At 36.3% G+C, this 27,027-nt stretch overlaps 1 protein-coding gene across 6 annotated transcripts in view; it reads right to left on the reverse strand.

Annotated features, from left to right (window-relative positions):
• Nucleotides 1-440: 440 nt before the first annotated feature.
• Nucleotides 441-27,027, reverse strand: part of FYB1 (FYN binding protein 1) — a 59,272-nt gene continuing 32,685 nt past the window's right edge. For 5 of the 6 annotated variants that reach the window (XM_064405491.1, XM_064405496.1, XM_064405493.1 and 2 more), the window contains 17 exons: nt 25,365-25,539; nt 23,718-23,767; nt 22,447-22,466; nt 21,596-21,642; nt 20,078-20,195; nt 17,721-17,877; nt 14,803-14,947; nt 12,518-12,546; nt 11,270-11,339; nt 10,606-10,746; nt 9,885-9,916; nt 8,790-8,856; nt 7,355-7,460; nt 6,898-7,060; nt 3,776-3,809; nt 2,621-2,652; nt 441-2,501 (listed from right to left, as the gene is read on the reverse strand). In XM_064405491.1, coding sequence (XP_064261561.1) covers nt 2,461-2,501; nt 2,621-2,652; nt 3,776-3,809; nt 6,898-7,060; nt 7,355-7,460; nt 8,790-8,856; nt 9,885-9,916; nt 10,606-10,746; nt 11,270-11,339; nt 12,518-12,546; nt 14,803-14,947; nt 17,721-17,877; nt 20,078-20,195; nt 21,596-21,642; nt 22,447-22,466; nt 23,718-23,767; nt 25,365-25,539 — 1,427 coding nt within the window. In that variant the 3' untranslated portion in view covers nt 441-2,460. The remainder of the gene's footprint in view (nt 2,502-2,620; nt 2,653-3,775; nt 3,810-6,897; nt 7,061-7,354; nt 7,461-8,789; nt 8,857-9,884; nt 9,917-10,605; nt 10,747-11,269; nt 11,340-12,517; nt 12,547-14,802; nt 14,948-17,720; nt 17,878-20,077; nt 20,196-21,595; nt 21,643-22,446; nt 22,467-23,717; nt 23,768-25,364; nt 25,540-27,027) is intronic. The other variant, XM_064405497.1, reaches the window with a different exon arrangement.

Genomic DNA, 27,027 nt, shown 5'->3' on the forward strand with positions numbered 1-27,027 from the left:
AGATGGAAACCAGCTCTGTTTACCCTACCTAGGATGTTCATGCTGAAACCTAATTTTTATGTCAATATTTTGATGTTTTCACTGCTGACTGTTTTAGCAGGCACAGCCAAATACTGCAGGATTATAGACTGAATTTGGTGGTGGAAAAGTATCAAGTGAACTCTTCTTTCTTTATGTCTTTTAAAAGATAGTAGAATAAATTACAGGTGAGAATCCCTTAGAATATAGACTGCTGAAGTATAGATTTTCTTGTCTGTAAGATTTTATGCTTACATTTCATTTTCTGTGTAGCAATTACTAACAAATGCCACGTTGCATTTGTGCAGCCTTTGCAACAATAATAAAGTTGATTTTCACTCTGTTAGCTGCTCAGTGATAATTTTCAGAAATTACTGTTCAGCTACTGTTGCTCTATTTTGACAGAAGACAGTGTACCCACATTTCTTGTCAAGCAAATGTTTATTTAGAAGAAATATAAAAAAGCATCCCACATTGGTAAAAGTTAAAAGATACAATGCCACTAATTTTTCAATGAGTAATACTTTAAATGTTCATTTTAACAGTGTGCAGCAACCACATAATATTTGATTTGAACAAGCAACAAATAGAGTTTTAGCCATAAATATATTTATTTCTTTTCATTATTTAATGTATCATATGGCCAATGTAGTCAGTCTTATTGATATAGAATTGCAGTGCCTACACACATTAACACTAAGAACATGGAAGAACTATGTAGTTGTGTAGTTGCCTGCATGCCCACTCAGTTCTTTGGCATATCACTAATTTAATGCAGACAGCCTCTTGAATGCCACTGAAAAATAAATAATCCATTAGCAGTGACAGTCAAATAGTCACACATATTCATTGCACTTAATATGCATGGTCATGTTTTATATTTGGGTGCTGCAGCTGATGTTTACACATAAAATTGGTATTTGATGCCTGAATGCTGGTTGAATTTTAAATGGATAAGATAAATAGCAAATAGAAAGATAAGTCAAGTTGCATATAGCTTTTCAGTATGCTATCAGTGGTTTTATACACAGTACAAAATAGCTTTAGCTTATAGTTCACTATCTCTTAATTTTATGTTTGATATCCCCACTGCATTATGCCTCCTTTGAGATTTACTGTATTTTGAAGCAGCAATAAAAGACACTTTTATAAGACGGAATCTCAGCTTCACTGAAGGCAAGACCAAAAGTCACTGACTTAGCAGAGCCAACATTTTTAATGTTTATGTTTATAAACTAAAGTGGCTCTGTTGCACAGTGTACCTGACTTCCCTTCAGTATTGTATGAGACTCGTTCATCAAAAGTAACTGCTTCCACCAATACAGCCACATTGCTCATTACAAGTTTTTCATTAATTTGCACTGCAGCAAAATCAATAGATGTTCCATTTTTTGCACACACTAACCCTCTTTATTGTGAGCTTACTATAAATGTCTTTTGATTTCCAGTGACTTCTGATACATTTATCATTATGAGTTACCTGTTGATTTTGCTTTTATTTACAACTTGGTAATTCAGACAACAGCATTAAAAATGAACATTAGGAATAGATGTTATTTCTACAATGGATAAGCTTGGAAATATTTGAGTTCTGTACTCTTTCTTGGCCAAATCTAGTAGTAAATTACAATACTTTGAAGAAAAGGGCATTATCAAAATAGACTGATAAATATACCTACGTATTTAGTCCAGAAGTAATTTCCAAACAGTTTATCATCAGTTTATAGCTTATAATACCTATATTACTATAGTGACAACTTATCTTCAAACTAAACAGAAACTAAATCTTAACCTAAATGTTCTGAGTATATTTTGAGCAACACTACAGTATAAAGTAGAACACAATACTCAAAAGTTGACTTCATATAAATCTTGGAGAATGATATTCTATCATTAGTAAAACATGGAAACAATGGAACATGGCTGCATATGTCAGTGTAGCTAACACTATTGCAGTTGGAATGGCAGGTCAGTGATGTACTGTCTTCTCTGATGCCCACTTTTGATTTCTTCTTTTCACAACACCTTTTTTTTTTTTTTTTTCAGAATACTGTCCTACCCAGAGTGGCTCTCTTTGGTGCTTAATAGGTGAAAGTCAGAGTAAAACCTGTTGCCAGGGATTGTTGTCCTCTAGACCCTTCACAGATGTGAACTGGCCTCTTTGGGAATAGATAATTAAAGATGTGTTTCTACATGGACTGTCAAAAATGTGAAAAGGAAGTGAAAAATTATAACCCTAGCTTTTGCTCAATTTTAAATGCTCAGATAAATGGGAATACAAATTTATACAAAGCATTGGAGGACAAAAGGCAGAGATCCCAAAGAAGATTAATTGTGCATTTAAAAGAGACACCAATTAACTTGCAATCAGCATTTATGACTCTTTTTGCTTTCACAAGTGGGATTCCAAACTGAAGTTTGATCTTTAATGAAGTTGTTATTTCAAGAGCATTCAGCATCAGAGTCATTATCATAGATGCAATCTGAAATGGAAATAGAATGAAAAACTATTAATATTATGTGTACAGTACTTCAACACAAAGATAAAGTTATTTATTGTAATTGAATAGAAATGAAGTATTGTTCCAAATGTTCAACATACCGTCACCAATATCGTCATAAATCTCTCCATCACTGTAAGTTAAAAAAGACAAATAGTATATTTAAAAGTTGAAAAATCAGATATGTATTAAAAAATACAGTAGCAGAATGGTGCAGGCAATCTATCAAATAATTAACTTGTTAATTAGGAAAACACAACCTTTGTGGTAACAGAACTATGTTGAGCATGATGGTCAGGCCAAAATATTTTCAGGGAAGAGTAGACTTGGATACATTTCTTTCTAACATGAAAAAGTTGCTTTATTAAAAGTCCATTTTATTTATTACATTTTTACATAGATATTCTCATAGAGTTATTTCCACAAAGAAATTAAATATTTAATTTTTCTTTTAAAATGGTCACCAGAAAAATTGAATTAAAAAACCCAATCAGTATGCCCTTGAAATTCTTTTTGTTTCTGTACTCTGCAATTACATAATAGTTTTGGAGGTGCTACTTTTTATGTAATGAATTTATATAATGTCTATAAAAGATACATGGTCCATGAATAGGAATTTTCAAATATGTGACTAAGATACATGGACAGGCCCATGGACGACAGTAAAACTGTTTATACATATAATTCAAATATGAGTGTTAAATGCCTCTAAATTCTAAGTGACAACTCTAAAAGTGACATCTGATTTGTTATTTAAGGGTCTAATATGAAAAGCCTCTTGAAGGAAATGGAGAGGCTTTGTCTGACAAGAGTTTTGGATTAGAACCAAAATGCTGAGCTCCATGCAATTATGTGGAGCAACACTGAGCCAAATCTCTATCCCACTAAGACTGAACTACAAAAAAAACTAAAGAAAATTGGGTCCATTTTAGTTAAATATTTGAAAAAGGCATCAATACACCTAACCACATTAATTTGCTGTTCAGTAATAGAGTCTAGTGCTAATAATGCTTAATTTATGTGATTTGTCATGGTTTAACCAGAGTCTATGGTTAAGCAATGAGGAATTAAACTGGCAAATTTCCTGCATGGATGTATGTGATTAATTTTTGACAAACCCTAACTCCTTGAAAAAACTCAATTTTCAACTTTAAAATGACAGACTAAAAGAATTATATTTTACTTTTTTTACTAGACTGTTTAGAACAAAATTAAGTGTTACAACAAATTTTTCAAAATGATCACTTTATACTTACTTCTGAACTAAATTGCTTCTCAGAACGTAGCCATCTGTAATAATATAGATGTATTTAAGTTAAATTGGAATACCCATTATTACCTTTGTTGCTAGCACTAATGAAATGCAGTTTTTATCTTTTGTATACTTCAGACAGAAAGACATAATAGATGGAAAACTATGTACAATAGGCACCTAGTCAATGAAGATTTTGCTATGTGCAGTGTTTTGCTTATTCTTTTTTGCCTACTTAAATAGTAATTGAGTTTATGCAAGATTAGGTTTTTGTCTTCTATTTCAGTTTCTTGGTTGCATGAGAGGGATGTGAAATACCAGTTATTAACAAAAACTATATAACAAAAATGCAGTATAATAATAACAACATAATAATATTTGCAGTAATATTAATTAACATAAATATTTAACTTGTATTAGTTTCATACAAGTAGAAAAATTTATTTCAAGATGTGTACTCCAATTAAATATTATTAGGTGTAACTGTTTAAAATTTTAACTGTAGCATTAATAAGACAAATAATGGATATAATAATGGAAATACCTTAGAAAAAATACTGACTATTATTCTATTACTCTGGGGCATTATTAATGAAATCAGATAAAATTACACATACTCTTTTTTAATGTATATAATTTCTTTAAAAAAATTATTTCCTGTCTTTGGTGAAAGATATCTACTGAAGTACTTTTAAATTGGTATAATGAATACAAAAAAAGAGAGAGCCACAACAATAATTACATATTTGTAGGTAAACACTCGTAAGATGGTATGAAATTAGGAGAGTTCTAAGGAATAAATGTGATCTTGTCTTGTATTTGAAATTACTATGTGAATTTCCTTATTTTAATCATTTGCAGTGTCTGTTCAGGATATCTTAGCTCAGTTGTCTTTTCCCAGTTTTTATTTTCTGGAATAAAAACAACAGAATTTGATTTTTTGAATTTTTTTTAAGACATTGTTTTTTCAAAATTCTTTATAAGGCAGTCCAATATTTTCCATGACTCTTGAAGTCTCCAGGAAATAATTTAAAGTCATTTGGCTAATCTAAGCTTCTCCGCTTGTTCATATAATTTTCTCAAGTGAAATATGTGAATGCAAAATTTCTTTGCTCATAGTCATGGCATACAAACACAGTGTTCTTGGATGTCATGTGCCTGTGACAGTGCTTCTATCATTGGAAAGCATTATCTAAGTTCTTCTGGTGATTACTGGCCCTTAAATATGTGGGAGATACAAGCCCTGCTGGTCTCACACTCTTTCAGATTTACTAATCTAAAGTTACATGTCCAAAGTTTCAGTTTCTAAATAATTTAATTTCTTTATAGTGCTTCCAAATAAGGAAGAAGCCACCAGGTCAGCACACTCCATGTTAGTTACTTAGCAAGCACTGAAAGCCATAACACGTCATGCCAGCTGCTCACTGACAATGTAAAGGAAGCTCAGAGAGGTCAAAAATTAGACTTTGGGCCACTGAAGTCCATTTATGTCCTAATGATTAAGCAAAATCTACAAAGCTGAATTGAAAGCTTTTGTGTATTTCAAAATGTGTGAGTTCAGACCAAGAAGGAATTTGAGATGGTAGATGAAAATCAGTTCCTTGTTTCACTTCTGACAATTCAAATAATTTCATAACATTTAAAATAACCATAGCAGAATATGTTCCTAAGGTCATCAGCCCTTGCTTTAAAAGGTGAGAACACATTGAAATATAAATTGTGGTTTTATTTAATTGTTTGCTTGAAACTATAGAAGTGCTTCATAAGTTAATGATTAAATCAAAGAATTCATGTGCAAGAAAATAACAAACCATCTTTAGTTGTGGATTTTCAGTCTACCTGGGCTTCAGAAGGTAAAATCATAGCTTTAAGATCTGAGGAACTAGAACAACTAGAGCAAATAAAAAAAACTGTCATCCTTAAATAAAGTTAAGGATTCAAACTTTGCTAACTAATGTGTAAATTGACTGGGATCTATTCAGAGGTTTTCAGGGAGGATATTTTTATTTGTTTTGCTCTTTTATGCATAGCAAAGCAGTAGCTCCTGTCATTATTTGAAAGGCTTTGAAGACTATGAGAGGAAAACAGCCAACATGAACTACTTTATATTTTGTTATTAGCTTGATTCAAAAAATGCAGCTTTGAAAGCTGTTTTTTTTGGGAAGTGGCTCTACTAGTGCAATCCATATTTTGAAAAACATATGTGTTGTTATGCAAGAAATTCTTCCTCTCCCTGCAGGCCTGCCAGGAAGAAGGCTGTACTCCAGACTGTAACACTTGACTACAGGAGGGAAAAAATAAAAGAATGTGGCTGAATCCTCTTCAGAGGTTTACAGCATTGGACTGTCTTCTACATGGGTCAGAGGTAAAGAGGAAAGGTGAGCAGGAGCACACTGCTACTTTGAAAGCAGGCTGTTCCAGAACAAAGTGAGTTTTCACTAGAGATTTGGAAAAGTAGTGTAACAGAAGCTCATTATGAAATTGAAACCATCAGGAGATGGTTTTGGACTTCTCCAAAAATTAAAAAATTTCTGCCAGTGCAAACCCTGGCCAAGGATTTCAAAGAAACACTGAAAGGCCTCGTGCAGCTCCCAAAACAAGCAGACATGCCAGCAAGGATATATGCCTTGGATTAGCTGGGAGCTGGGGGAAGACTCCAAAGCAATGTTCCCCCCAGACTGTTGAAAAGATTAAACGGCATCTCTTCCAAAGTAAGAACATTGTTATTGATTTTCTCTTGGCTGCAATCAATGTGCTAGTGCTATCCAGAGGTGCAGCAAGGACTTTACTTTTACTAGACTCAGTGGGCTATCTTAGCTACACTCCTTTTGGCACGGGGGAGACACAGAAGCAAGAAAAACATCTGCTGATCCTAGCTGTAAAAAAAAACTTAACCAAAAAATTTGTCCTTTTTTTCTAATACTTAGTATGTTTTGTCCACTGGAAGAGATTTGGATTTTTTTAAGGCAAGCCAGTGTTAAAACACAGTATTAAGATAACAATCTGCCTCCTGTCAACCACCTGCCAAGGTAAACCTCAGTAAATGAGGGAAGAGAGATTTTACACATCCTACTCAACCATTCCCTGACAATTTGATATGTACAACAGTTTTTAAACAAAACTTACATTTTCCTTCTTCGTTCCTGCAGAGGACCTTGGTATCATCTGTACTTTCAATAATATCAAGAGATTCCCCTGGTTTAATTTGTAAGTCTTTATATCCCCATCTTTTTTGAGATAAATTCTGGACTGTGGTTGTAGAGTAAAGAACTTTTATTTCACCATCAAACTGAAAAGGAGAAAAAACATCCCCAAACCATGTTAGAACCCATCGGTGTTTTCCCACTAATATTCCCATTTATTACTAAATTTTTGGAAATTAACAAATATTTGTATATGCTACAATATGTGTGTGTGCCCATACTTGCCATTTGAACTCAGAGGTGCTCAGATCACTATTTATTTATACATGAAGTAATATTTTCCCTTTCAAAACCAAGATATGGGGAACAAATTAGAAGACACTATACAGATATTTTGTTTTTATATCTTATGTGAAGAAAACACTTTGATCAAAACTTACTTTGAACTTTTTTCTGAACTCTTTCTCTTCTTTTTCCATCTTCTTGAGCTTTTGTGCATCTTTTCCATCTGACTTAGGTTTTCCAAAGCTTCCTGATTTTGATGAACTAAACCAAGAGGTTACAGATAGAACAAAATTAGGAACATATCAGAGGCATTGACATGCTTTCTGATAATTTTGGTGAAAATGCATTTGCCTTCATATGTCTTTATCACATTTTTTTGTTGCTCTGAAAAACTAATACTGAGAATACAATACAGACTTGACTTCAAAATAAGTAAAAAAGTTGGGGCTGTCTTTCCTACTTCACTGATATTTGTATAGCTAACACATAAGTGAATATCAAAAATTAATTTTAAGTATCTATCTACTAAGACACTTTAGAATTGCTCAGTAAGGAGCAGTTTTTGGGAAGATTGTGCACCCTTGGGCAATAAGCTGAATGACACGTCACACTGTGGAGGCAGCTGGAACATCTTATCCTTGTGTGTGCTAACTCTATGTGTTTGAAGACTTTGCTACACCAGGGAATCTGCACTAAATTATCTATTTCAAGTTCTGTTGTTTTTTGCACATCCCTGATAGCACCGACTTTTGCCAAAGACCATGGAAGGGTTTCATGCCCTAACTGCCCTTTCTGATGATGCACCTGGGAATGTAAAGTCCCACTCTTGCTGATCTGCCTTGCTGATCTCGGCAGGATGACAGTTTCATTGATGATGAATGCATGTGTGTGTGACCTATCCTAGACTTAGCTTAGAAGTTCCACATATTTTCCTTTGGGTACACAGTCCAAAGAGATTTCTCTCTTTTTATATCTCCGGACTACATTATTGTAGTCCACCTGAGTGGAGTAAGTGACAACAGGATGTGGCGTGTCATAGTCATCCTCACAGATGCAGCTGTGCCCACAACACTGTCCTCCAGATATGATGATAATTTTCTGGTTCAGGATAAGTTTTTCAAGCTGAACTTACACCTCCAAATATGTTTCATACTTTAAACACAGGCACTGGGTTCTCTTCTCATAAAATGCTGCAGCAGCTGAGGTAAAGTATCCTAACAGTCTCCAAATTTTGATAGAAAGAGAACTACAACTTATAACCTTTCTATAAGATCTATAACCTTTAGCTATATGGAAAGGAACTATAATGTACCTTTAGGCCATGTATCATTTTCTAACTCTTTTCCATCAGGGAATGAATATGTTGACATGCAAAACATGCTTACTTAGTCTATAGTCTAATTATTATTTCAATCTGTAATGGAAGAAAGAGCATTTAACTGCTGTTATCAGCAGTAGGTTTATGAGAAATACAAAACCTGATAGCACGAAATAAAGCAGATATTAGTAGCAATCAGCCTGTGGTATATACTTTAAAAATGTCTCTCTGTGTATTAGATTTCTAATCAGGAAAGTAATATTTTCACTTGCCTGGAATCAGGTGGCGGAGCAGGGAAGTCTGAAGAATCTACATCATCATAAACATTGTCTCCATAATCTGAAACAATAGTGTTCAAAATAATGAAATATTATTGTGTGAAAAAATGAGAAGTGAATATCTGGTGTTACAATGAAGATAAATTGATAAGAAATTATGGCAAGTAGTGTAGCCATTTACTGTCTATGGTAACTCTGGGCTCTGTTTTGCACAACCTGTGCAACACTACCCAACCTTTTCAGATTGAGATTCTTTATTAATATTAACAGATATTCACTGAAGTACTAATATTCTGAAGCTAAAGCAAGTTTTGACACATGAGATAGCCTTTAATTTTCATTTTAATTAATCAAATTCCCACTGTATTGAACTAAAGTATATTTTATGAGTTTGATTTTAATGCACATTCAATAACTTCTATAGCACCCTGGTCAATGCAACATTGCTTAGAAGTGGATATGAATGGTGGGTATGTTAGTTTTTAGGCCATCTTGCAATGCCAAAGCAGTGAAGAGAATTCTTAGCCCAAGAATACTTTTTCAATCATGTTCAGCATGTTTGTAGAGGGGAAGTAATTGTTTGACTCATCAAACCAATGGCTAGAAAAATCAGCAGGATATAGAAGGTTTAGAACTCAGTTCTGGAAGCAGACTCAAAAATTTTAAGAACTTCCTTTTTATTCCAGAACTGAGCTGATGCTTATGTGTTCTTTTACAGAGGCACTGCAAGTGCTAAAAATAAAACAAATAATTCCTCTTTACTTTTGAGGTCTTTCACTGAGTGCTTATTTCTAGGTGTATCTGTTCCTATTTAATGCCAAATAAAATGGACTAGTGCAAATCTCTGGTAGAAAAATCACATTAAATACTTTAAATTGTTTACCAGGGAGCTTGCAATGTATATGTATCTCCTTGTCTGCAGCCAGATCAGCCACAATATTTGAAATTTTTTTACTGGAACGGGGTAAGCAATAGGAAGTCCCATTTCCTTCCTTGAATGTATTTTTGTGACTAGCACGATACAGAGCAACGTATACAGAAAAAGAATCAGGAATCAATATGGAGACTGAACAATAGGCTATTAATTACCTTTTCCAGACTGCTTTGTTGAAGAAGATGTGCTGGGGGGAGGAAAAAAGCTCATTAAGTACATATATCACATTAATAGCCTTTTTTTGTAAGGCTATTTTAAATTATTAAAAATCATTTAAAAAACTTGCAACACAAGGGTTTCAAGTAATCTCCAGGTATTTTTTAGTGCCACTAACATCAGCAATACTTAGGGACTAAATATATTTTTATCACTGAATTAAAGTAAACTGGTTCAGAACCAAATTACTGAAGAATGTGGCAAAATCACCACCTGCTGATTTATTCTCTAGGTAAGATGGATAGAAGACAATTTTGCATTTCTCTGTTTGGCATATTATTCCTAAAATTTTGATAATTGGGCCTAGATTTACCAGTTCATCTCAGCTACATTGCACTAGTGAGAAAAGTAAATTTTAACAGAGTGTACAGCAAATTTACATGACCAGTGGCACAAAGACGATAGATTATTCTGGTGCTTTTCACCAAAAAAAGAATTCAGCATATTTTGATTACCAGACTTTTGCAACAAATACAGCTTGTTAAGAGAATAATTATGCAGGTGAAAAGAAAGCTCCATGTTTTTTGCAGAAAAGTATCATCCTGAGCTGCAATTTTATGCATGATTCATTAGGCTGCTGTGAGGATATGTTAGTAGCATGTGATCAATGCTTTATTAGAATTAGTTAATGTGCACTTTGATTTCCTGGCAGACTCTTACAACAAATTTTCATTTTCTTCTGCCTCATTGACTTTGGCTGTTTTTTCTCGTACACTTTTCTTTTTGCCATCTTTGGCCTTTAGTCTCTTCAAGATTCCCCAGGGCCAGATACCATTCTTATCTTCATCCTGCGATACAGACCTTTGGAGTATGCATGTGATTATCACAATGTAAAATGTACTGTTCTTCTTAAAAGGCCCAGTAAAATTCTCCATTGATGCACATAATTATCATTAGCTCCTGAAGTGAAGTTTCTTACCCAAATGCTAACATGCTAAACTAGAAATATGTATGTTAGGCCACTTGTAGCTACTGAGATGTATTTGTAGTACAGATATTCTTCTAGTGGCTTACTGTTTTCATGTTGTTACTCAGCAACCTAGAATTTTAGTCTGTTATTTTGATTTCAGACCTATTCTGTCTAGTTGGAAATTGGGACATTTTCGTGATTGCAAACTGCTTTTGCTGACATATCAAAATTACAGAACAAAACTTCTTCAAAAGACTGAAGAACCCTTTTCTCTAGCTTCCCATATCCATTCTAATGTATACCAACTTGCTAATCATCTTAATACCTGCTAATAATTATGCTTGATTCAAAACTATTAAAAACTGAAATCATTCTGTCAAAGAAGCAAATTATTTAAAATATATAAAAACATACCTAGCTATAGCATCTTCATCATCAATTCCATCATAAATGTCTTGATCAGAAGGAGGAGGTTGGAACACGTCTTCAACAGATCAAATAGAGAGTTAATGCAATTATGTTTCATGTTGCTGAATAAAGTATTCATTATAGGCTTCTTTACTGTATCAGATGTGTGTGCAGTTTATGTAATATCCTTGCAAATTGAATCTTTCTGTAAACCAGCCCAGACCCTTTATTAAAACAGAAATTTAGACTTATTCCAATTTAGAATGCCATCCACAGCATTTAAATATGGCACTGCCAATCACAAGAGCATGGATACTGAAAACAAATGCTTCTACACTGTAGTGAATGGAATTCTAAATGGCTGATTTTGGCCCAGACCTTATGATGACTTTTAAGTTTTCCTGTGTGACTCAAGTGATGATCGAACATGTCAGACTAACACTCTCAGCACCTGACATCTTGTTTTCATCCAAAGAAATCAGAGACAAGAGCAATGTAAGCTCCCCATTTTGGTCTCAGTTTTGACCTTTGTGCCCCATCTCCTTCAGTGCAGGGTTAGCTTGGTTTGCATGTCCAATTCTAGACACTGGTCAGAGTAGGCACTGAAATCTGTACTTGGCTGGCAGATGCTCCATTCGCTACTGCCAGGGGATGCTTCTGCCATGACCAGTATCTAAACTTGAAGCTGAGAAGATGAGCTGCGCTCTTGTGATTAACAGAGAATGCTACATAAATATATATGCTAACAAAGGGAAAATTGGGTTTGAATGTGTCAGCTTGACAGTGTGAAGCTGCTGCAGTTGGGCCTCCAGTGTGCTGCTGCAAAATTGAAGTTCCCCTTAACTCTGTCATCAAAATGAGTATAAACTATAAGCTTTAGTTTATAGTAGTGCTGGCTATTTCACAACTGGATTTCTCCTGTACAAAACCTCTTGCTTATGTGAATATTTCTCCACTTACATCTGTGCTGTTTTGTGGGATGATTTGCCTTCACACACGAGTAAAAAGTTAAAGTTTGATCATCTGGCATGCTGGTGATTCACAGTATCTGGAGACAAACATTCTGTCTAACTCAAATTCCCATAGGTAGTGGGGAAGTTTAGTTGGCTACCACCCTTCCTTGTCTGTTGCCTGTTAGCTGACATTTAACTTGCTTACAGATAATTACTGCATTATGTGGAAGCTGCAGAAGTCAGAATGTGAGGGTAAGAAATACAGAGAAAAAACTCCCCCAAACACATAAGTAGAACTTACTTTCACCTCCACGTTGGTCACCACTTTGACTGGAAAAGCAAACAAAAGACATTTTAGAGAAAAGCAGTCATCCTTCAGAAAAAGAAAACACCATGATCACCCATCACTTCTTTTCTAATTCTAAAGCTTTTGGCCTTGGCAAAAATATTTAGAATGTATTTTATAGTCCCGTTGATATCTTAAAGTACGAAATATGCCTTTGTATCATAGGATAATTTGTGTTGGAGGGGATTTCAGGAGATCATGTAGTCAGACCTGATGGGAATAAAAATATAATCTGACTGAGCACTACAGAGTACATCCAGACCCTTTAAATTCATTTCTTATGAGGTGATCTCCTTGACATGAAATAGTAAACAAGTTAATTTATTGCTCAACTAGCTTTCACTGGGTATAAGTGTATGCTTCTAACAATATGGAGTACATATTAGCCCAACATTCTAACAGTAGTTGAAAAAAGCCTGAGAGGTTCATAGTAGCTGAGATTATTTCCAGGTCAAAGACTTACCTAAAATTATACATCAAAACAAAGTACTTGTTAAACTCTTGTGCCAAGAAATACTGAAATACAACACTCCTAGTCATTTATTAATTTTGGAATATTAGCAATACTACTGTTAATGAGAGAATACTATTTGGTTAAGAGCTTTTTTCTGGAATGGCATCCTTCCAGTGGTTTGAAAACATACTGATATACGTCAGACCTTCCAACACTTCATGCTCATGAACTGAACAGAGTGTTATTAATCACTAGAGAAGAAAAAAAAGTCAAAATACAGTTTAAAGGATTTAAGGAATCTAAGCTAATCATTAATCCTTTGAAGCTCCTTGGAATACACTGTTATTTTAGTAAGCAAACAGTGCAATTGCTTACTTTTGAATGCAATACATTTTCCAAATTCCTTGCATTGAGGTGAATAATTGTAATGCTTGCCCTACTGAAAAGGATTGGCCAAGGATGTGCAATGTGCAATGAAGTAACTAATGCTGAAACCTAGAACAACTAACATGGCTCTCATGGCGAGGTCATGATGCTATGGGACCAATGTGCTGGGAGGAAAACTGATACTGAGCAACCTGGAAAAACATCACACACAAAGCTATACTGGTTGCATGAAAAATGCCAGCCTGAAGGCAGACTTTTCCACGTGCTGCTGCTGAAGCTCATGGGAATGTTCTATCATCCAGCCAGCTGCAGTCCTGTTGTTCCAGGCAGGTATCTAACCTAAGGAGCCTCGTGGGAAGCAGTAAAAGCAGGTGTAATGGCTGAGTGCTTCAAGATGGTTGTCCTACGTATTGAAATCCTTTACACCCATATGCAGATCTCTTATCTGAATCCCAGGCTCTGTTTCTGCACATCAGGACATTTAATGGAGAATGGTTTGTCAAATCACATGTAAGCAGCAAAATTTCCTGTGGGGTATGGCAACATAATTAGCACTGTCATGCTAGGCTATGTGATAGCCATGAGTTTTGCAACAAGACCACTAGGGTATTTCCCTACCAGCAAGTCTGATCTACTGCTGGATCTGTCACTTCTCTAGCTGCAGATCTATTTGACATGAAAAAGATGACACATTGAAGTAGAGAATCTGCAATGTAGCACTGCACTGCAAATGCATGGAGACTGATATAGAGAAGCAGCTTCCAATGGAAGTAAAAAAAAGTATAGCTTATACCCATCTCATGGAATTTGAGAGGCCTTGTTTTCAGGGTTCAATTCATAATCTGCACTCTCTTCTGAAGGGTTATAGACAGGATTTCAGTGGTCCCTTCTTGTCAAAACAAAAGGGGTAGTAAGAGTTAAAGACTCATGCAAAGGCTCATGAGGGCAATGAGGGTGATCAGGAGTTCCCTGGTGCAGTAAGTGTTTCCATTGCTTTTAGAGTCTTTTAGTCTTGCATCTTAGGAAAGGGAGCATGTGACTCCGAAAGACAGAGCAAGTAAAGAGAGAGAGAGAGAGAGAGTTCATTCCTGCAGATGATTTGTAATCCTGTATGGCTTGCACTTTTTTCTCCTTTGGATTTCAATGAAGTAGGTCCTCTTCCTATAGTATGGGCTCCTCCTAAGTAAGAGTGCTTACAGATGCTGGATTCCAGAATTCATTTTAACTCCTCTGACAACATATGAACTATTCAGTCTGAATAGCTACATATAATAGTTACACATTCCATAAATAAATGGCTGTTTTGTGACAAGAGCTGGGTTTGTTGTTGGAAAACTTCCCCCGTGTAGGCTGACCCAGGTGAATCACTTGTTTCTTTTCATGCATTCCTTATACATACCTGCTAGTAGCGTCCTGCTCTCCAACATCATCATATGTTTCTTGGTCACTCTCTGTATGTTTCACAGCAGCTCTGGTAGATGGTTTTTTCTTTCTTTTTAAAGAATCATAATCAATCTCCACCATGGTTGTTTTAATGTATCCATCTAAATAAATGAAACCATGCAGTTTAAGGGTCATGAAAAAGGGATGATTTTAACAAGAGGTTCAGAATCAATGACTGAATTGTTTTGTATGATTTTTGAAAACTTTCAAAGAAATTCTCATTCCAAGCATCCTCATCTATCAACACAAATATCAGATCTATCTCAGATCCCCCTGTTAAACTCTCCTCAGCTGATGTTTAGTTCACCTATATGAACTAAATTTCTGCTACAGCAGAAGAAATTTCTATGCAGGAATCATGGGGCAGATGTCTTTTCTCAGTGTCTTGTCCTGCCATAAGTGGTTTTGGGACCACTTATGGCAGGACATCTTGTGGAACCACTTGTGCCCCTGTCCCCACCACCACAGAGAGTTGATGCATAAAGAGATGGCCTGAAAGGCTCAGCAAGGGGGAATCTGGAGGGCTCAGGCCTCAGCTAGGAATCAACATCTTTGTCTGAAGATTTGATGTGGGAAGAGATAAAAGAAATATTCTTGACTAACAAACCCTGTTTTACAAACTATAAAAGACACATACTTTATCACAGAGGCAGAAGCCTCCTACACACACACTTGAAAGTGTAGAGATCTCTCCCCAGAGTCCGCACACACTTCCCTGGGGAAGTGTTTCCTTGGGGATTGAAGGAAAGGATCTCCACATGTGCTGCACCAACAATTGGATGGTAAGATACATTGGATCCTAAGTTATATTATTTCTTTGCTAGCTGTAACATTAATAGGTACCTTTAACCTCATGTTGTATTTACTTACTATTAGTCCTTTTTTGCCCTTATTTTTGTGTAGTATTAGTTTGGTTTAAGTCTTACGTCTGCTAGCTTTATGTCTATTAAATAAATAATTCATTCTATAATAGACCAAATCAGCCTTTTTTCAAGAACTTGAAAATGAGAGTGGGTTTTGGGGTGGTGAACACATCAATAAAGCTACTACCTGCTGCCAGAGGCCTGGGCAAAAGGCAAGGACTCATCTAAATCCCCACATCTATTCATAACACCACTGCAGTCTTGTGGCATATTTTAGGGCAGTCCATGACATAAAGTTCCTGACAGGTCATCAGGAGGATCATGTACATTGATTTTCCTTCAGACTGACAGACATACTGGAGCTGCATTGACCAGAGCAGTTGATCTGAGATGAGGAACGCTATCACTCCTGAGGGTAATTTTTGACAGGCATAGTGCCTGTGCAAAAGAGTACACAAATGGATTTCTCCAAGGTGAAAAATGCTCATGAATTTTTTTGAAAATGGAAAATTCACCACTCTCCTTCTTCTGAGTGAATGCAGTTTTTAGTGTGGTTGCTCTCAAAGAGGTAGACACTGATCTTTCCTCTTACTTAAATTATAAGAACTGATTTTCTTCTTTTGTTTGGTCTTCACAGACCTGGCCTGTGAACATGGGAGGCTGAAGCACTGGTGTAAAAAACTGGTCTGTATTATTGAAACTTTTCAACATGAAGCCTTGTACAGGTTCAATTTTTGCTGATGTAATAATTAATTAATGAAAAGTGAATTAATTAATGAAAAGTAAATTAATTAATGGACTGCATATGCACTGGAAAATACCCTTCTCCCAACCCTCACTAAGGTTTGATTTTCTGTGTACAAAATGGTTAGTGTAATTGACTGATTTTCACAACTTCAAGGTATCGTGGAAAAGTTGTTATTGGAACTTGCCTCTTGAGATCTTCTTGGCCAATCTCTCTAAACAAATATGATCCTCCATTAGAGCAAGTTGGCTAGGACTGTCCTGTTGGGTTTTGAAGATCTCCACAGATGGAGACTCTACCACCTCTCTGAGCAACATTTTCCCTTGCTTGGTCACCCTCAAAATAAAAAAAAAGTGTTTTCTGCTGTTCAAATAGAACCCTTGTGTTTCAGTATGTGCCTGTTGCCTCATGCAAAGTGATTAGGTAACTGGAAAGAGCCTAGAACCATTTTTTTTACATCCTCCCCTCTCTGTATTTGTGAACAACTATAAGATACCCCTTAATTTTCCTTTCAGCAGCCCCAGCTCTCAGATTCTCTTTGTATGAAAGACACTCAGTTCCTTACTATCTGTATAGTAAGATACAAGCTGCTCAGCTGCTATCATCTACAATTTTGTAGAACTCTCTTCAACATGTGTGAGCTGTCTTACTAATTTTATTGGCATTTTAGTTCCCCTAAAGATCAAGAAAATGCTTTTAATAATTCTGTTTGATTTTATAGATCAACCTTTTATAACCCAGGAACTAGATAATCAACCTCGTTATACTCAAATATCCACTGATTGTACTTACACCTTAATAGGAGAAGAATCTAGGATTTCAGAGAAAATAAAACCTGGAAGTCAGTTAGAAATTTTCCATAGGAATAGGAACAAGAAAAACACTTATAACAGGTCTAATTCTATTTAAATAACACCCATGTTACGTTTAATACAAAGACATGAAAAAACGTGATACTTGTTACTTGCAGGAAGCTGAGTTCTGGTGCTATTTGAAGGCTGCTGACAGGGAATTAACCCTGAGTATGTCAGGTGAAGGTCCCAGCATGCTGTGCCTAACTTGTTCCAGTGCCTATAGGTGTTACATTATGTTGTGCAATAACTTCCTGCTATGAACTAGCTGAGGACGGAAGTGTGACTTGGGGTAATGATTTACTTTGGTGGCCAGTGACTCAGACGTGATAGGGCTAGTCCCTGGTGTAATGCTCACATGTTTGCTGTCATTCAGTGAAAACATTCAGGAGCACAGTGAAGAAAGAGAACTCACAGCATCCTTTTATCCTGCCCAGCCACTTTCCTTCTGGGTTGTTTGTGAGGCGAATGATTTCAATCTTATCCCCCTGTTTGACAGTCAGTTCATTCCTCCCTCCCCTGTAGTCAGCGCAAGCTCGTGCCTGATGAAGGACTTCGATGGGTCCTGTTAACTGAAGAACAAACAGAAGACATCACAGATGTGGAAAAAGAGAGTTCTTTCCCAGACATTCAGAAAAAAAGTAAAAAATAATTATAATGATGGTTGTTTCATTGACATTTGAAAATACTGTTCCCAAATAAACAAAAAGGCTTCCTCCTGCTCGAATTACAGAAATTAAATTAAAAATCAGAGATTAAAAGAGAGGGGAATGGCATGGCAATAGAGCAATTGAAGAACTGACTGGCAAAATCACAGAAATACTAAGATTAATACTAAGATTAGCCTATGACACCTTTAATGAGTTCATGAAACAGATGCATTTAATTTCAATGGGTGTCTCCATTTATTTCCAGCAGAACTACTCATAGAATGATAGAATCTACTAGTCTGGAAAAGACCTCTAAAATCATTGAGCTCTACCATTAACCTAACACAGCCAAGTTCAACTAAACCTTGTCCCTAAGCACCATGTCTACAGATATTCTAAATACCTCCACAGAGAGTGATTCTACCACTTCACTGGGCACCTCTTCCAATCCTTTGCAATCCTTGAAGAAATGAAGGATTTAATTTTCTTCAACCCATGAAGAAATTTCTTCAACCCATGAAGAAATTTTTTCCTAATATTTAAACTACACATTTCTGGTAACAACTTGAGGCCATTTCCTCTTTTCCTATTCCTTGTTACTTGGGAGAAGACACTGATGCCCACCTGGCTACAATTCCCTGTCAGGCAGTTGTAGTGAGTGAGAAGGTCCCCCCTGAACCACCTTTTCTCCAGACTAAACACCCGCAAATTCCTCAGCTGCTCCTCAACAGGACATGTGCTCCAGACCCTTGATCCACTCTGTTTCCTTTCTCTGGACTCACTCCAGCTCCTCAATATCTTTCTTGGAGTGAGGGGCCCAAAACTGGACATGGGATTCAAGGTGCAGCCTCCTCAAATACAGGGGACAGTCAGACAATCCCTGACCCTGCTGCCCGCACTATTCCTGACAAAAGTCATATGAGTAAATATTAATTAACATTAATGTTAATGAATATGCCATGTAATGCTTTATGTTTACTCTTCTACTCTATAAATGATCTTGCAAGCACTCACAAGAGATGATCTCGCTGTTTACTGATGTCCAGGATTCACTTTGTGACGTGTTTACATTATGTTATGAAGAAGCCATTTTGGGATTTAGTATTTGTGACTTTAAGATATGTCTTTCAGAAGCGTATTGGCCTTGCCTAACTCAGACTAACTCAGGAATATCTATCCTGTATAAGTGGCCAATAAATGGGAAAGAAAATGTTCATTAAAAGATATTTGTTTAAGAATAATAAAATACCTTAATGGCTGCAGGAGCACAGTCTATAAAAGCTAAAAACTGTCTGTGCACTAATGCTTACACTTTTTGTGACTAGTCTGAAAAATAGATTTGGCACCTAATAAACACCAGCTAACTCACTATTATTAACTATGTGTACCTTTAATATTTGCTTCTTAACTCATGTCAGGCTCTCCACAGCAGACCAAGTCCATGACGTGAATCACTATGGCTTTATGTGTATAGAGCATTATAGGAAGAAAAACAAAGCTGCCCACTGTGTACAGTGACACTGAAAGAAGCAGAATGGAGAATTGTGAATGGGCATTAGTTAAGAAAAACTGACTGGCAGACTTGTAAACTGTGAGAGCATGCTGACCACCAGCTATGCAAAAATGATTTAAAACAGAAAGAATTGTCTCATCATTTAGCCCCAGAGAATGACTGTAGTTCTCCTATACAAGTCTGATTTTCCTCCTCCTCATTTAGCCTGGAATTCACTGTAAGTCCCTTTCTACCAAGGCAAGGGCAGTGTGTTGCAATACAATTTTGAAATCATTAAAGGGCTAAATTCTTTTGTATCTGACTACAGTGAATGATTTTAATGATTTTTAATTATTTTAACATTTTCTTACATTGAAAAAAGGTGAGAAAGTAATTTAATGAAAACAGTAAGCAAACAGTCTTTGCCATCCATCAGCACAGACCTTGCATTCAAACATATGCCAAACAAAAAAAGGTAGCTTAAACCCTAATTCAGAATTTATGCAGGTGTTTGAACTACCTACCATGACAAATAGTTTTGTAACCAGGTGAAAAGTCTATTTTGAACTTGACAATGCTAAATAATGCTGCTTGCATACCTTTATCCACATTACCAAATAAAAAGCTTACTTTGAACTTTTTCCTTAGTTCAAGCTCTTTCTTTTCTTTTTCCTTTTGTTCTTTCTTCTCTTGGTCCATTCTTCTCTTATCTTCTTTGTCCTGCTTCTTCTCTTTTCCCCTTGATGATCTGAAAGTGGAATGCCAGAACAGAATGTGTGAAGAAAATCTTCTATACCCAAGGCTGACAAAAAAACTGCTGGTGATGAAAAAGACTTCTCCAAGTGAAATCAAAGCTACAGATTCTAAACCATAATTCAGCTACAACAGATAGAGTAAGCAGCCTTTTACTACATTTGTAAGTTACAGTGTCTGCCCTCATGAGGACAACACACCAGACAAGATTATCTGCCTCCACATGTGTGTGTCCAAATGTTTCTGAGATGGTTTTGTTGAGCATGCTTGTGAGCTGGCAACAGTCTGGGTGCTGTACTGGATGCAGCTGTTAAATATTTACTCATGCCACAGTGGTTGATGCAGGCTGAACTGAGACCTGAGCTGCCACTGAACTGTGTTTTTAAAATTGATTGCAGCCTATTCCAGCAGTGTACACAATGAGTCAGTCTTTGCACTCATTTCTTCACACCAGGGCACATTACCTGCTGTGCCTTTTGTACTGAAGGTACTGGATTTGGGAACTTGGGATGCGGTTAGGCCTACACCTCCAGCTCTGCCATTTGGCTGGAAGACCTGAGTTTTAGAAACCCCATGGAACTGATCTGGTGAAACTCCCCCTGTCCCCAATATTTTTGCTAAGCAGGTAGGCTCAAATTGCTAAAAAAAAGGCCTTAAATGAGGATTACTTGTGCTATAAATCAAAGGGAACTCAACAATAAATTTTTGCTGAAAGTTGTTGTACATCTGAAATATTCTACATCAATTACTTATTCAGAGAGAATTAGAGTTTTTCTTTGGCTATTGTAACACAGTAAATCCCATAGATTTAGATATTACCAGGGCAGAGAGAGTCATCAAAGGAAAGGTCTAAGTGGAAGAAGAATAAGCAGAGCTTGTATTCAGTCTCTGCAGCTATCCTAGTTGACTCAGGCAATGAAAATTTTCAATCCAGAATCTCTCAGGAGTTCTAAGAAAATTTATCTGAAAAGCAATTAAAAAAACAAAAAAACAACCAAACAAAAAATCCCCCAAAAAACCCAAAACCAAAAAAACAAAAGATCTATCTGGGACCATAATACCTTGGGGCTGAGCTTATTTCTCCTCCTAGGCTGTAATTCCAACCAGTGGTTCAGGCATACTCCTTAGATCAGAAATCAGAGCTCTGTTACTTCAATCAATAACTTCATTATTTAATTGCAGGAGTTTTGCCACGCCAGGGCATGGCAGGTCTAACTGGGAAAGAACCTGTGAACTGACAGATTTTCTCCAGGTGAAATGAATGAAGACAGTAATTCCTTGCAGGGACTGCAGCAGAATGGCACTTTTACACCAAATGAAATACAAATGAAATAATATCTTATTAGAAAAGATAGTAATAAAGATAGAATAGGTTATAGAGTTTAGAATTATTACCTGATGTCATTAATGTCTTCATACATCTCTCCATCACTTTCTTGACCCTATAAAGATAATCCATTTTCAATGGTCTAAGTACAGTTGAAAAGACATGAGGAAACTTGGTCTGCTATATAAGTTTCATACAAACTATATATAAAACATTTATAGCAAAACGCAAATACCCTTATTCTTCCCAAAACGAGTTACTCCATTATTCAAACACACTGATATTTCTGCTATTTTTTTTACAATATCATACTTATGAAGCTATGGATTGTTAGAATCACCTAAACACATTGCTTAATGTGCTTCAAAGTGGATGTTTTAATTTCAAAGTGTGTCCTGTAAAATTTTTATCATTGCTGATGATTGCACTGCCATGATGAAGGGGTCAGGGTTAGCCCTATTTAAACTGGAATGCTAAGGAGCTAAATGGGACTCAGACTAGGGTCTAAGAGATTGTCTTAGTTCTTATATAGACAGGTGCTTAAACAAATTGAGAAAAATCTGTGATTAACTGAAATATTAACTGAAATATTCTATTACCGGAATGGAACAGGGTCATTATTTCTATTATTTCTGGAAAATTCCAGTGAAATATCAGTGTTAATAGAAGGATAGTTTTGCATTTTCTTTTTTTTTAAATCAATTTTTGGTGTCTAGCCAGCTTTGATAATTTGTTCCAGTTTACTCTGCTTCTCTGATTTTATTTCTATCCTTCACAACAAATAATTGCTTCTACAACTTACTTACTGTGGATAGACTGGATTAAATCTGCAGGTAATTGTCTACTGTGTTGAAAGTTTCACTAAACTTGTAATTTTTTGCTAACAAAGGATAGGTTTATGTTGCTGGATAGTACTTACCCTCTGTGTATTTCCATGACCTACAGGAACAAAAAAATAAAACCAGGATATTTATTTTTTTTCTTGTAGAGAAAAGAATTCTTTCTAGCATTAACTATTTAAAACTGCCTATAACATCAGTGATATTAACTAGAAACTTTTATTATGCGGGACCCTGTTTTCTGATGAAAATATGAATTCAAAATTAAAAGTTTGTGCAGGCTCCTGTTTTTGATGAAGGTATGAATGCAAAATTCAGTTTTTCTAGATTACTTTTGTGGAACATTGCAAACTAAAAATATCTACAAACAGTATATTTCACTATGTATTTTAAAAGTGGAAAATTTGTTTTAAAAAATCTTTAATGACATTAGTGAATTTACCTATGCTATTTGTTTGCAAAATCACTATTTATAGGAAAAAGTAATTGTCAAAACCTAATAAATCTGAAGAGACCTCAAAGAAATTGCTTGCACCAGCCCAACAGCTGAGTAGGCTGGCCAAAGGCTCTTTTCCTAAGCCAGCGTGGGCAGCAGGAAGAGATATTCTGTAAATCTCCTGATTCCTCCTTACTCTGCAGGCAGGTAAGGAAAGCTCTGTTCCAGCTGCACAGCCTGCAGTGCTGTGAGTCGTGGATGGGTAGCACCCTAAATGATGCACAGACCAAGTGCCACCAAGGAGGGCTCAGAAGGCAGATTGACATTCTTTGTGTCACAATCTGCTTGTCTGCTGCTCCTGGTACAACTCACTGCCTCTCACTGCCTCAGACCACAAAGTGACAGTAAAAGCACAGTCAACCCATCTTTTTTTTTTTTTTTTTTTTTTAAATCAAGTATAAAACAGTGCCTCCTTCACTAGACCACACAACATCAGCTCTGAAAGAGCCGCATTCATTTTGGTTCAGATTTGAAGACCTGGTGATTTATGGTCCCAGCATATTTCTAACCAAACAAAAACAAAAAGAGAGATAAAAAAAAGAAAATATAGAAAAAGAGAGTAAGGGGGTGTAGGGGGGAAGAAAGAAATTTAAAGCAGTTTCTGAGAGTCTATCATATTAATCACAAAACAGTAGATCCATCAGTGTTATGGATCTACTGTTTTGTGATTAATATGATAGACTCAGAAACTGAGAGTCCATCAACCATCTTTACCCATAAAGCAGCAGAGCCAGTATCATTAGTAAACAAATCACTCTTGAATACAATAACATCTTGTTTATCTTATAAATACAACATGCTTACAGCTGCTTACAGTAGCCATTAATTAAAATATATAAAATGTATGCAGCTTACCCTGTGAAACAAATTCAACGTCATCATAATTTTCTTCATTTTCTACATTTCTGTAAGTATGAAAAGGTAAACGTGAAACCTATGAAGGTGGTTTTATGATTATATTTTAATTAACCATTTTTCTGGTGCTTTTTATTATCTATTTTATACAAAGGCAGAACAGTCTATTGAGCCCTATATCCTACTTAAGTACACACAAGATTTTCTAAATTGTTCTCTCTGATTGTGACTCAGTGTTTCAGGTGGGGCCATCTTGATGCAGAGTAAAAAACATCAAAGTGAGCCAAAGGCACTCAGAGAGAGTGTGGTATGAAAAATATCATAAGCAGACTGAATGGAAAGAATCTGTTTGGCTTCTTAACCATTTTTGCAGGTGCAGTCTTCTTACAGTGCAAAAGTACAATGTCAGACTGTTACAATGATAAATACAGCTCTGAGACTTTCACTTGTTGGGCTTAATGTCTAAACAAGGGACAAGAGAAATGGTGTAGGTTAGGCCAGGTAAAATGTCACCAGAGCTCTTAGATTTAAGATGTTGTCCAAATGAGAGAAACAGGAAATTGAATTGAGAATATGACTAATAATATCACGGACTTTTAACTTTATAATATTTTGTAACAGCAGAAAGCAAACAAGGGCTGACAGTTATCATCGAAGAAGTGTAATCAAAAAAGGACTTGAAAGCAGAATGGGATGTTCTAAAACTGGATGGGGAAAGCATGGAGACAGGTGAAAGCAAAGGTTACAGTGCCCAGGCAAAAATTTTCAGCAGAGAGGAGAATTTACAGGCACACAGGAACGGGAGAGCAGACAGGGCGTCTGGGAGTGCATTTCAGAAGTGTCTGATGTCAAACTTGGCCCCTATGCCTGGATAAAGAGGAGGATACCCAGCATGGCTGAGAGGCAGGACTGATGCTGTCACAGAACGCTGAGCTGGACACTCCTCCCTACTCTCCCTGCCTGCAGTTTGATGCTCTTTGCAGGACCTCCAGAAAGCAGCTCATTATTCAGGCTCAGCTTAATTCTAGTCAGTTTTGATGCTGGACTCAAGTACTTATAAATCTGTCAGCAGAGGTTCTGCTTCTGTAGGCAGCTCTTCAAAGAAGGATAAAGAAAGGAGCCCCATATCAACAGAGGCTTCTCGGGGTTATCACACAAGGCCATGACATGGCCTCGGTTCAGTTTCACAACCAGTGCTGAGCTCAGTTCCTCCAGCTTGCAAAGCTGCTTCCTGGGGTATTGGGTCATAGACCTGACCCTCCTCATCCTCTCTGCCTAGAAAAATTCAGGGAAAACCTTAAGCTATTGAGGCAACTTATTTTCTATCAGTGTTTAAAGTTTTTGGATTGTTCTGGAGTAAAAAAACAGTCTGTTCCCTTCCCCCTATTCTCACCAACAAAGGACAAAAAAAAATTGTTGTTATACACAAGACAATTCAGGGAAAGAACTGAATAGATGGAGGGTACAAATTAACATAAAAAGCTAATTCTAAACAGGCCAGGTACAGGGTGGGATAAGGAAAATAATGTGAGACACCCCTCTCTCAGAAACCCAGAACTCATGTAGCCTTTGCCTGCTGCACCAGGAGGAAAGTGGTAGGCAGAGAAAGTTGAGAAAACAAAGATCTTGTTGCTTATGTCCACTCACATTGTTTCAGAGCTGGTTTTGATGTTTCTGGGAGGCAGACTGGGAGCTGCTGGCACCTGCAGGGATGGGTGAAAGGCTGGCGGAGGAGGAGGCACAGCAGTGTGTGATGGAGGTATCGGCGGGGCAAGTGCTGCTGAGGAAGGTGTTTTCTGTTTCAAACCTTTACTTTTAGGATCTGAAATATAGCAGAACAGACTGTATTTATCAAGCAAACATCTGAGGAAGGAACTTCGCTGTGTTTGATGAAGTTTTTGGGTAAGCTATCAGTACTGCACGCACCCCAGAGAAAGTATATTTTGTTGAACCTGCTCTTAGATATTTTTGTTGCATTATCTTATCACACTAGAGAGGAGACTCTGCATTCAAGAATGTTCTCCCTGTACAAGGCCACAAAAATACCTTTGCCAAGACAAGAACTAGACACAAAAACAGCACAGTTCATCCAATATATTAATACCTGTGTTTCAAAACTAAATTATAATTTAATTCCACAATTTGATTAAAAATCTGACCATCTGCAGAGTTTCATATGAGCACTGATGTAGTCTTGCTGAGTTTTCTTGCTCAAAGAAAGAGTTTTATGGGAAGAGATGAGAAACAAAAACATATTTTGGCCTTTATAAAGAGAGGTACAGGTTTCTGAACATCTTCAAAAACATTTTTAATATAAGTTGTAAAATTCTGGACTTTGCTAGCAAGCTCAGATTAGAAAAGTGGCAGTCTGCAAAGCTGCACAGAAGCTACACCCTCAACAGACAGGTATAGCCTCAAAAACTGATGGTGCTCTGCACCAGGCACAGAAGCCACAATTGCATGAGTGAGCTGGTATGCATGTGTGCTGCACTGAATTCATGCTCCCTGCACACACCACAACCAAACCATAGCAACCACTGCTCTGAGGGTTGATTTTGAGAGAAATTATTCAGAGTTTTGAGAGAAATTAAGTTTTTTTGAGAGAAATTAAGTCAGAGTTTGGATGCCATGATGTTTTTGAATTTTTTGTTTGTATTTTTTGGGATTTTTTTGTTTGTTTGTTTGGGTTTTTTTGTTTTGGTTTTTTGTTTTTTTTTTTTTTTTTTTTTTTTGTTTTGTTTATTTGTTTTAATAAGTATCATTAGTGGACTAAAATCTACCAAAAAAGAACTGTCCGCAGCTGCATGGAGACAAATCCAGGAAAATCCAAGGAAAAGGAGAACAGTGGGAAAAAACAATTTCAGAGTTCTGTTAAAATCAGTTACAGCTGAGAAGAAGCCCATTGTCTTCTGGAGAATTTAAGTTCACACCTATGAGAGATTAAAATCTTGTCAAGTAAAGGAAATGATAACCTCATTGAAAAAAAAGGGGCTCAAAACACAGAAAAACAACAAATATTTACTAGTTTAATGGCAAGACAGAAAATTTTAAGAAGTTATTGGAAAAGCTTTTTTAGCTTATTGGGTGTCTGGAATTCTGTCCTTGTTATAGACAAGAAAAGGGGAGTTGGTAACTTTAGGACGGACCTTTCCGTATTGCACATGGAAATCAAAGTGAAATCATCAAACCTTGACAATTTTTCTCCTTACTACCACACAACTCAAAAAATTAAGGATAAATATTTCTTCATGGATGCTTAGACCAACTTGTCAACATACATGTGAGGAATGGAGCACTTTAAACCTGTTCA

The sequence above is a fragment of the Passer domesticus genome, chromosome Z (genome assembly GCF_036417665.1).
Source record: "Passer domesticus isolate bPasDom1 chromosome Z, bPasDom1.hap1, whole genome shotgun sequence".
Lineage (NCBI taxonomy): Eukaryota > Metazoa > Chordata > Aves > Passeriformes > Passeridae > Passer > Passer domesticus.